The sequence below is a fragment of the Salarias fasciatus genome, chromosome 10 (genome assembly GCF_902148845.1).
Source record: "Salarias fasciatus chromosome 10, fSalaFa1.1, whole genome shotgun sequence".
Classification (NCBI taxonomy): domain Eukaryota; kingdom Metazoa; phylum Chordata; class Actinopteri; order Blenniiformes; family Blenniidae; genus Salarias; species Salarias fasciatus.
The window spans coordinates 17,443,932-17,456,079 of NC_043754.1; the positions used below are offsets into that span (position 1 = coordinate 17,443,932).

The 12,148-nt window shown below is 39.1% G+C and overlaps 1 protein-coding gene across 1 annotated transcript in view; it reads left to right on the plus strand.

Moving 5' to 3' along the window:
• The window catches only part of fat3b (FAT atypical cadherin 3b), a 64,967-nt gene that overhangs the window by 4,315 nt on the left and 48,504 nt on the right, over positions 1-12,148 (plus strand). Inside the window, exons 3-6 of the mRNA XM_030101819.1 lie at positions 46-180; positions 580-781; positions 6,464-6,582; positions 7,947-8,145. Of these exons, the coding sequence (XP_029957679.1) occupies positions 46-180; positions 580-781; positions 6,464-6,582; positions 7,947-8,145 (655 nt within the window). The remainder of the gene's footprint in view (positions 1-45; positions 181-579; positions 782-6,463; positions 6,583-7,946; positions 8,146-12,148) is intronic.

Sequence of the window (12,148 nt, forward strand, 5' to 3'; positions counted from 1 at the left end):
ATTTTATGATGCATGAGAGTCTTTCTGATGCAATGATTTGTACAGATCGATGCCATCAGTGGAGTACTGAGGATTAGGAAGGAGTTGGATTTTGAGAAGCAACAATTTTTCAATCTGACATTGCTTGCTGAAGACAGAGGCATACCCAGCCTCCAGAGCCAGACATTTGTGGAAGTAGAGGTGGGTAGCACAATATAAGTTAACATTTTGTAATGATCAGTTTTTTCATTTGATTGATAACATTGATGCTTTAATAATTTCTTTTTTCAAAACTAGTTTTCAATTAACTTCATCCAAGTAATTACATCAAGGTTCACTAAATGCCTTTAAGAAAGCAGCGACACAAATAAAAAATACATCTAAGAAATCGTGAATGTTTAATAATTCAGATTCATTTGGTTAGAGTGGCTTGAAAAGATACATTCACCAACTAAATCTTTTATTTTCCAAAACAATTGCGATTGTTTGTTTGTTTTTTCTTTTTTAAATGATATATGCATGAGTAAGTGGTGACGGCGATTGCATGCTTCAGATACCTGTTCAAACCTAAATAATTACAGCGAGCAATTTCATCTTCAGGTGGTGGATGTCAATGAGAATTTGTATGCACCCTACTTCCCTGACTTTGCTGTGAGGGGCTCAGTGAAGGAGAACTCTCGTGCAGGAACAAGTGTCCTGACAGTCAGCGCGAAGGATGATGACAAGGGACGAGACGGTGTGCTGAGGTACTCTGTCCGTGGAGGCAGCGGCCTGGGCACTTTCACCATTGACGAAGACACAGGTGTGACACAAGATCAATTGTAAAGCCTATTTATGTAAAGTTAAAATTCAATAATGTACAGCACCATGTGTAGCATATCAAGAGCTAATTGAATTGCTAATAGATGCATATTAAAAGGAAATATCACTCCTCCATATGCCACTGATGCTGACTTTCACATCTGGAGAATTGTTGTCTGACTCTTTATAATGATGCTTTTATCTGTGATTTTTGTCCTCGAGCAGTTTTGCTTTGCAGGTGATTCACAGGAAGTACCACTAGTTAACAGCGTGTTGTTGTGATTGAATATGTATGTTTGGAGTAGGGCAGAAAGAGGTGAAGAGTGAGTGAAGTGCAGCCATAGCCAGTGTGTTGATGGGCTCTCACGTGGGAGCTGCGTACTGGGAGATCATTACTGTAATGAGGGCAGCATGGCAGCTACACTGGCTGGGCCTCAGGCCGCTCTCGGTACAACTGATCCAGTGCTGTGTGGATAACATTGATCAAGGCTCTCCTACCCACTGGCTCCATCCTTTCCAAGTATGGAGAAATCACTGTTACTTATTTAAAGAAATCTGACCCAAAATAAACTTTCAGTCTATGACTGTCGTGAAGAGATCATCAGATTGCAGCTGAAATAATAATTCAGACAAAAAAGCCATGAAAGATACAATTATTCAAATACAATGATAAAAGCAGGGGAGGATAGAAGGTCATATTAGGTTGAATTGGGTCAAAAACAGAAGAAAGGATTTTGAGAAAAATGAGCTGCAGAAAGACATTTGCATTAACTCATAGATAAGATCTTGTAATTTGCCATATTTTAAATCAGAGAAATATGACTTTTGAACAGCTTGAATATTTGACTGTTAATTAAATGTCAGTAAGAACTCTTTCTGTTTCTTCAGTGTTTGTTGCAGTCTTTGGCTGCGACTGTCGTCCTGAATCTTTTAAACCTGATGTTTAGCAGTGTGTCTCTCTCCATGGTGCTGAAACTTCCAACCTTCAAATGTCAAACTCATTCCTTTGTTCGATCATTGTATTTTCCCTTTGTGGAACTCTTTTGGAACGAATAATTAATATAACACAGTTGTGAATGCACATGGTGAGATTTGAAGAACTTTTGAAAGCCCAAGGTCAAAGTCACTCTTTTGTTTAAGACAGTCGTGCCAGTAGTGGTTAGCATAAATTCTCTGTTGAAGTCTGACTAGATAATTGACATTATTGCAGTGCCATTGGCTCCAGTAGCTATTTAGTCATTCATAGTAGTTAATATATCAATTATTTTATTCATTATTACTCACTATTTACCCATTGATTCAATTACCCCAAAGACTGCCCAGCTCAATATAATTTCATTAGTTACTAAAGTAAGACATGTTTTTAGGTTGCTTATCATGCTTTTATTACTTTAGTTTGCTTTTTTAATTATATCAATAAAAATAAATTACTTTCTGTTAATTGTTATTTGAATTGCAGTGCACAATCGTATTTATATTTTAACTAGTAGAATGACAACAAAAAGCTTAGTTTGATTATAGAATTGCGACTTAATATCCATGTCTTTTAAGGAAAAAAAAAAAAATCTAATGTTTGCTATATGATAAGTTGGATGATTCCAGCTCTGGAAAAAAAAGGGATGGTTGTTTCAAATTGACATCTGTGACCTGTGCCAATTATAAATTCAATTATAAATTAAAAATTCTCTAGTGTTTTACACAAACACAAATGTGTCACATATACGAGTAAAGTGAAGTCACATATGAATAAAGTATTAAACATACATCAGGTTACCCAGCAGATAGAAAATATGATGTTAAAATGATCAGCACGGCTAACTTTTTTTCCTCAAATTGCTTTTCAGGAGAGCAAAGAAGGTGCCTTTGTGCCCCACAGCTTGTAATTGTGTATTGGAGCAGCCACTAGTAATGACTTCTTGGAATTAGCCAATTAGCATTGCTGGTGAATGGACATGTTGGATTATTTTAGGTGAGCTGTTGGCACACTGAGTTTATGGAACAAACTACAGTGCATCTCCTCTGGCCTTTCTCTTCACCTCTTGTACTGGTTCCCTACTGTACATGACTTACACTGGAGGCCAGTATTGACATTTAACCAGGGTAATTAGTATTGACTGTCGAGAGAAACAGATGGATCGTCATAGTGTTCCTTTGCCTACGTCTCTCTCATATTACGTATAAATATATGTATCACTATACCCTCATGCAGACAAATTAGTTCTACAGTCCCCAGACAGATCCCTGCAGTCTTTTGTAATAGTTTCTGGTGCAGTTTTTCACTATAGTATTAAAACTCCAGTAAGGAGCATCACAGCCAGTGAGAACGTTTATTGAGTGCAGATTTTCCAGGGGAAATCAGACTGCTTGTTAGAGCAGAAAGTGAAGGGAGAGGGGAGTGGAAGTGAAGCAAAGAGGGGAAGAAAGAGGATGCAGGGGAGTCTGGAGTACATAAAAACTGTCAGAAGAAAATAATGCTTTCTCCTTCCAAAGCCTCCATATGCTATATATGCTGTACGCTGTACATGTGCATATGTATTTCTGTTTCATGATGGCAAATCATAAAGAAAAAAGTACCATGCTCAGTAGTGCTTTATTAAGTGTTTGTTTTAATTTTTAATCCTATAGTTTAGAAGTCAGGGTTGTCAGGTCATGGACATTTAAGTGCAATGTTGAGTGACTGCGCTCTGGCTGCTTGTCAATCCGTGGCTCTTAGTGCCAACGCTAAGCATGTGAAAAGAGAACAAGACAGACTTTGAGAAAAACTGAAAGAGACAAAGTGAGTGAGAGAAAGAATGAGAGATCCATTTTGTTGAGCGTGGTCCTAACTTATGCGCCCTCTTATCCCTCCTCCCACTTGGATTTGGTAAATTGGTTCTTGGTGTGTAGCCATGTCACCCTTCATTGTCTGTCACGGCTGCTTTTTATGAATGCAGACCTTTCTTTTCACATTTAAGACTGTTTAAAATGACTCAATACTATCTGCATTTAAAGTACAAGAAAAAAGCTTTCCAAAAAGAAGTCTTCTCTGGCTTATATGCTTAACTCTCTTGCACTTTGAACAAAAATTGGTATTCTTGTCATTGGTAAGGGGAAAAGCAAGCCCTGCATTTCTCATTGGACAGCTGTCAGAAGGCACTGCTCCTCTATTAGAGGGCTTGCAAGCTCTAGGATTTGTCACAGTCAAGATAAAGCATTCTCTAAGTTACAAGCCAACACGTTTTAAAAGTAGTCATTCTGCATTAATAAAATATTAATAGGCTATATTTTTCTGATGTCGCCTCTGAAAGCACACGCAGTGGTAGTCAGTTCAAGAGTGAAATTCGCGCAATAATTCATCTTCAGTCCTGGAATTGATAACGTGATTGTGGAATTAATTGGAATGTGATTCGCAAGCCTGTTTCACAAATAAGTGTGAAGTTGAATGGACTTGGACATGACAGATGGATGTAAACCCCAGCGTAGCGTGAACTTCGAAGCTGGAGAATGTGCCGTAACCCTTCAATTTTTTGTTCACTCTTTGAAGTGTGTTATTTATGGTGAGAATGGATGCTGTCAAATCAAATTTAGATCGAATCCACTGAATACTGCCTGTCGGTCTTAAAAGTTCAAAGAGCTTTTGAAACAGCCAGCTCTGTTTTCCTTGTCTCCCTGTCTAGTGCTCTGACAGAGATGAGATGTGGTTTGAAAAGGACACGGTCAAGGACGACAGGGCAAGGATGTGTTTCAGCAAACACTTTTACTATGCATTGTGCATGCCTCCAGCAGCTGCTTAGTCATAATCTGACAGTAACACACTCCTGGTGATACCACCACACCTGCAGCAGCTGGTTTCTTGATCGATGCCTGAGTGGACAGAGTTTGTGGTTCAGTGAAAACCAGAGTTAAGCTGCAGCTGACCTTTATTCAACAAGATTACAGTATTTAAAGTGTTCTTGCCCCCAAGAACAAACACTACACAAATGCATTTTATTATTGATTGCTTGACATAATGTTTATGTGGTTCTTCAGTGGTCCAAACAAAATTCAGATTTGCAGGAATACATTATTCATATTTTTTAAGCGCCCACTAAAACACATTAACATGAAATTCACCTTTTTATGGTTAGAGGATATTAACAATTACATGTTCAGAAGAGATGTTTTTGACTTGTTTTGGGCTGCTGTGTCGCTACTGAATTATACTCCGGAGCCTTCGCTTGTTTGTGTTGATCATAATAAAAATACTCACTGAGGTCTCGTTTTACCAGAGAAGCATCGTCCATCCATCCTTCTTCAGTACAGTCTTGTCCAACACAGGTTTTCCAGGGCTAATCCTATTGGGCGATGGCTGAAAGCAGGGCACACCCTTGACAGAACGGCAGTCCTGTATAACAGGAAAACAGTTTTTAATCAAATTTTAGTTTTTCTATGCTCTCATTTTGTATTGTGAGTACCACACGAGTTGTTTTTCTACAATAGTCACATGATTGTGACTGTGGAATATCAGCCATTTGGCAAATCAGCTATCTGTACCTCTACTACTTTGCACCCTCCTCCTTTTTTTCACAGTTTAATTATGCTACAAACACCATAAGTCTTTTTAAAAGCATAAAATTTCATTCAAAGTGTAATCATGATAATTTGCATGATCGCAATTTTTCAGGTTGACTCACCGTAAAAGAGCCAAAGTAAATGTTTACTTGCACACATGCCCGCTCTGAGATCCGTTGAGCATCTGGTTGGGGTTAATAGGATGTGCACTTGACCACAGATGCTGCGCACAGACTCATTCGTTTCAGCACTTAGTGAGTTTCTTCGGCTGAGTTGCAGTAACAGACTCGTGTGTCTTTTCAAAGTGTCTCTATTTAACAGAAAACTGATGATCCTGAAAAGATCGGCATGCATTCAGCAGAACCACATCTTGTCTCTTATGATCAGTCCACTTTATTTATGCCGAGCTAACTTGTCCTCATTCCCTTTGATAAAAAGGATTTAACATCAATGCGTTTTTTTTTTTTTTTTGTAGATATTTTCATTTTTAAATACGATATGTGATTCTCATAACCTTGTACCGCTGTATTTAAGTGCTGTGTGCACCTTGTAGACGTAAGTGGAAAATATAAAGTAGGCTGTGTGGGTCATTTCTGAAGTGTTTACTCGTACAGTCCTGCATGACTGATTTAACAAAAGGGGAACCCACGTGTCGTCCATTGTGAGCGTTGTCTTTGTCCCTCGAGAGGTCACCAAAGCTGTCAGCTACTCATCTTCCTTAAGGCCACCAAGCACACACCCGTCCGTGTGTTTGAGTGTCTTGGTGTTTGCGTGTCGGTGCTCGGCTGTTGATGCATGTGTGTGTGTGTCTTTATTGGTGTAGGGCAGTTCAGGGTACGTTTAGCACTAAGCAAATAGCACTGAGAGCAGTTTGGTCAGCTGTGATTAGCTGTAGAGAAGCTGAAACATTGAAGGTGACTACAGCGGCGCCGCTAATGCCTGTGAATGTCACTGAAGCCGGGACACAGAGTGGAGCCTGGATTTGTGTCTTTGCCTCTGGAAACTTAGTATTCAAAGACTTTTCCCATGAGTTTTCTAAAGGATGTATTTTGCTGATAACACCTGCCCTGCTCCTTCAAGTACGCACATCTAATTGATTTGTATTCTCAAACCCAAGTTACAAGTGCATTAATCTTTTTCTTTGCTTCAACAGGGGTGATTTACACCGCCGGTATTCTGGACTGTGAGTCCAAAGACTCGTATTGGCTGACTGTCTATGCGACAGACAGAGGGGTTACACCCCTGTCTGCTTCTATTGAGGTCTTCATACAGGTACTGACATTCACCTGCCAATATTCACTTTATCTTGTGCATGCATAAGAGGTCTGAAACAGCAAAAAATGATGGCAGCCTAACCCTTAAGTATGAATTTTTAAATGCAGTGTGCAGCATTGAAGACGTGTGGTTGCTTCACTTTTAAATAAAAACTAATTACTGTGCTTTGACTAATACATTTAGCTATTTTTATTGCCATCTGAGTTATACGTAGGGACCAAACTCATCATCTTAAAACGAATGTCCTGACACTATGCTAGTTGTATCTTGATTGAAACAACAAATCTCTTTGAATTACTTAAGTTACCACGTTTTTATAGCCACCATTCATCTTGCTAAAGCAGCTCCTGCGCAATCACGCTCTGAAGTCACATTAGCATTAAGATGCTTCATTTCAGCTCATTTTTTCCTCGTAACTTTATTATAGATAAAAATGTCATATTTGATAACTCAAAACTTTTTGATAAGATACGTTAAAGCTGTGTGTGTCTGTTACTCAAAATCTTTCATGACTATATATCTATAGACAGGTTTGGAAGCTTGTGTTATAAAGGCTTGTGAAGCATCACAGCCAAATTAAAGTTATGCTGCCAAAGAATAAGTATTGCTAATTGGATTCAGTGCTCAGTCTGTGAATCAGAGATACACTCTACAGAAATTCTACTCTGACTTATTCCAATTTCTTTGGCACTTAGCAGTCCATGGTCTAAACACTGAAATACACACATAACTGCTACGCCAGTGCAAGAAAAGAGTTCAGCCGTGGATAAAAACAGAAACAAAAAAATGAAACAAAGCAGCCTTTTTCTGGCTTCAGGATATTCACGTGTGGCTGTGTGATTGGGTGTTTTACTCCCGGCCTCTTCATCACAGACAAAACGGGGGAGATTAATCAGGCGCAGGTGCTTCTCATTCACCGGCTGAACCATCTTGGCTCTCTGTGCCTCCCAGCAAATGCTCAATCAAGCTTCTGTTTGCCATAAATATTCCAGATCTATGCTGTTAGAAGGGAAATTAATTTGCGGCGCATTTAAAGTGTGACATGTATGACATTTTCTGGTAAATAAATTTCCATTTCTTGATTGATAGCCGATCAGCTCAGGCTGTGTCTCAAATGATTAACAAAGATACTAAAATCTGCACATAGATTTTCTCCCACACCAGTGGGATATTATCATACATGCTGAGTTTGAAGGTTATATTTTATCAGCAGTATCCCATCTACATATAAGGAACAGTTTAAACAGACTACAGGCAATTCTTATTCCAGTCCCTAAACCAACCCCTGCCTTTTCCTCCTCTCTCCCCCTTCTTTGTCTGGCTTTCTTTTCTTTGTTGACTCCTTTTTCTTTATCCTTCAGGTGGAGGATGTCAATGATAATGCTCCCCTCACCTCAGATCCTATCTACCACCCAGTCATCATGGAGAACTCTCCAAAGGATGTGTCAGTCATCCGTATTCAGGCACAAGACCCTGACCTCACTGCCACGCCCAGCCGGCTGAGCTATCGGATCTCTGCAGGCAACCCGCAGAATTTCTTCTCCATCAATCCCAAAACAGGTGAGACTGACAAAAAGGTGATTTCACATCATTTGTATGCACTCATCATGTAATGATGGAGTTGCTCATGCAGCTCTCTAAACAGCAAACATTTGTACTTTTAGATAAATGCAGTTACGTCTCATTCAACAAAATGTTTTCACTGCCTGTAAAATAAGGCAGAGAAGCCTCTTAATTCCACACAGTCACACATCCAGTCAGAAACGCATAAGCTCTCTGCCATATGCTGAACCGATTACAACCTGAGGCAACGTGTGTGTGTATCCCTTCCACACCAGGTGTGATGATTGTGTGCTTTTCCCTCCACCGCTAGATGTGATTTAGACGTTTCCCACGTGTATTTCAGCGAATCGCACTGCATTTCATCAGTCAAGGGTCTGGAAAATGATGGGATCATCTGAAACACACTCACATCGCAACTCACTCTCAAGGGAAGGGTACACTTATGTCACCTAAGGTCCTAACAGGATGTGAGAACACTTTTACTGTTTTATTAACATTGCAAAGTAAAATGTCTTCAAATTCAATTTTTTTTTTTTTTTTTAAGTATAAATTAAAGCCTGTAATGATTTTCACATTAGCAAGGAGGAAAAAAAGCCCATGGTTTTCCCAGTCTGGTAAAAAATGTAAAAAATTCCAAAACATAAGTTGGCTCAGTGTTTCAAGAGTATTACTTTGGATTAGCAATTACGTTGAAATTTAACCCCAGCACCATAGGGGTTCATAATGTAAGCCCTCCAATATATATTAAATCAAGGCAGGGTTTTAACATCCAAGCTGATGCCCAGATAGCCTGTGGTTGTTTATCACCTATGTGAAAAAGTATGAAAACAAATAGGAGAAAATAAAGTTTTAAATAGGTAAGGCAGTCTTTGATTTATAAGCTAATTATGATTTTTTTTTTAATTCATGTAATAATGTTTTTTGTTATAATAATGTAGTAAAATTTAACAGGATAGAACTTTGTGTCTTAATTTGACCTTTAAAAACATCAAACTCATAGGTAATGTTGAAAGTGGTGTATTTTTGTGATAGCACCGTTTGAATAATATTTTCATTTGTTTAATTCTCATAAAATATTAATATTTATTTTCATTAACTTATGTTAATTTCAGTTATGCACATTTTTATACGTGATCATATAGAAATATCTGCAATTCTCATACTCTCACAAAAGGTGATTTGCAGCTGTAGCTTTTGAACCGAATATCGTTTCACAGCATCAGGCCTGACTGTCATATTAAACTCTGAATCTTCTGTGTAAAAAGATATCATCCCTGTCAAAGTGTGCTTTGATCCCGTACTCCTCACCGCCTTGGTTTAATATCAAAATATATAAAAAAAATCCTCCCAATAATTCACTTAATAATTTGGTGATACTGACAAAATAGCCACATTGGGAAACAAAAAGAAATATAACCACAGGATAACTCAGTAAAATGCAGACATTGTGACAGAGTGAGAGAAAAAAATCTGGTGTGTTTCAGTTTTGACTTCAAGGTTTGAAGTCTGGGGAAGTCCCTATGCATTTGCAGAACAAGCCCTGCTTGAAGTTACCATTAAAGAATTATTGAAGAGGTGAAATGTTTTATTCAAACCCAGAGTAAGAAAAAAATATTGTGAAGTCTTTGCTGTCTCTGCCCTAGATTAGGTTATGAGCCTCTCAATAAACAACAAAAGACAAATATGAACATTTCAGTGGTTACAGGGACCAGTGCTGTGATTCACAGTAATGTCAATATAATGATCGGAAACCGATGGCCTATATGCAGCATACAGCATGCCAGTCATGACGGCAGAAATATCCTGATGGTATGCTGCCGCACGCCGTCCCTGCTCAAATCAAAGAGAAATATTTTCTGTTTATCATCTTCTTCTTCTCTTTGAATACACTTTTGTGCATTATGGCTGTGTTATTGACACTCTGCAGGGAAGCAGACTGGACTAAACCATGGCGAGAAGGCAAATATTGATTCCAATACAGCCATTCTGGTCCTCACACACGTACTCATGAATATGTAAACTGAATCCAACATGCCGGGATTGCCTCGCATATCTTATCTTACCTGTCATAGTGGCTCAGTGTGCTTGCTTGCAATGCGTTCATCAGGCATAACTTCTACTAATGCAGATTCAAAATTATATTGAGTCCATCAGTGTTACAGCAGATTTGGACGCACGTCCTGTGTCTGTGACCGAGCGTCCATGTGGGAACGAGAGCGGCTGATCGAGAGACTCTGTGTTGCTGTCGAATCAATTCATTAATTGGTTTCAGCACTGTGTTAGGAATGGAAGTTCTCTTGTAATGATTCAATGAAGATGACGACAACACACAGTGGTATAAAAATAATTTGCCGTTATGGCGTGCGCGTCTGTCTGTGTGTGTGTGTGTGTGTGTGTGTGTGTGTGTGTGTGTGTGCAGTTCCATGCCTGTCATGGTTGTGTGTGTGTGTGTGTGTGTGTGTGTGTGTGTGTGTGTGTGTACCACAGGGGAGAGTTTTTAGCCATCTGAGCCCTGCTGTTTTTTCTCTGCTGAGGACGCAGACTATTTTGTTATCTGTTTGTCATTAATTTTATGCAAGGGAGCTCATATTGATCATGATATTGTTCAAGCGGTGATAAATGATCTTTTACGACAATACTCAGCAATTGGTTTTTACCGTTTCGAGAAGTCTTTTCTCTCTGGGGTAATGCTTCACTGTGGATTCCCCCCCACCCCCCCACCCCCCTCTCCCAAGCAAACCGAAGCTCCATAAATAACATCGACCTATGTTTCTTTAGGGGCTGTTTCACAAAAGCAGAGTCACACAGTATGAATTCAAATATATCATCATGTCATAATTTAAATTATAATTTCACTGACGGCCTCACTTTGTTAGTCTGACGATTATATATGTGAGAATGGGAGATGTGCTCAATATGAATCACTCCTCATTGTTTATCCAGTCAAAAACTTCCTGTAGAAGAGTGATTATTTTCAATAGGTTGTTTAAAAAGAATCCAGTGGATTGATTTGTTTCTACAAAGCGAGTGTCAGCAACACTTCTGCTTGGAGAATCAGGAAGAAAAAAAAAAACTTCTTCAAGTTTCAAATTGTTTTTCTAAAACTAGGTTTGGGTTCGTTCATTTTTCAAGTTCACTCTCAAAGTGTCAGCGTGATGGGTTTGAGGTACCACAACAATTCCCAAAATGTATTGAAGCAGAACTTTGAATGAGTGCAAAGTGTGTAAATGTGCTGTGACAGCTTACAGTGCTGTGTGTTGGTTTGTGGCTGTGTGAGAGAAGTCTGCCTCCTTTGGGGAGGAAAACACAACAGATAAGTGTTGACACAGGGTGTGAGATGGTGCTCTTCTTGGGTAAGCGTGCATGTTTGCCGAGTGCAGTCATGACAATGTGACCTTTTTTTTTTTATTGGATTGGTTTTGTTTTACAGGGACACTTGGACTTTTTTGGATCATCAACACCGTCTTCTGACTTTCTGTCATAATTCTAAAACAACACATATTTATTCTACATATTTATCAGTTATATTAGCACAGTCACATACCAGTGGACACCTGCAAAAGCTTATCATGTACAAGCAAGAGAATACAACTTTAGAAAAATAGAAGTAAGAAAGGAAAGCTATCACTCCCTCCGACCACCAAGGAAATCCTAATCCACACTGTACACAATGGAAATCTGCTGCAGGTGCTGACAGATAATACATCTATCAGTGAGACCGTGCATGGTGCTGAGAGGATTCATAATTTTGTCTTAAAGCGAGAACAAACATCCCAGGCTCTGGGTCCGCCTCACACAATCAAAACACATGCATGTTAAGTTAATTTGTGACTCCAAACTGCTTGTAGGTCTCTGTGTGTACTCCGCTTCCATCCCAGCGTTAAGTGGGTTCAGCTGTAGCTCCCGCTCAATTAAAGTTGGATTAAGTGGTCATCAAAGATAAGGAGATGGTTTCCATCTGAATGCTACAAAACTGGTTAGACACTTTGGCATTTCTGAT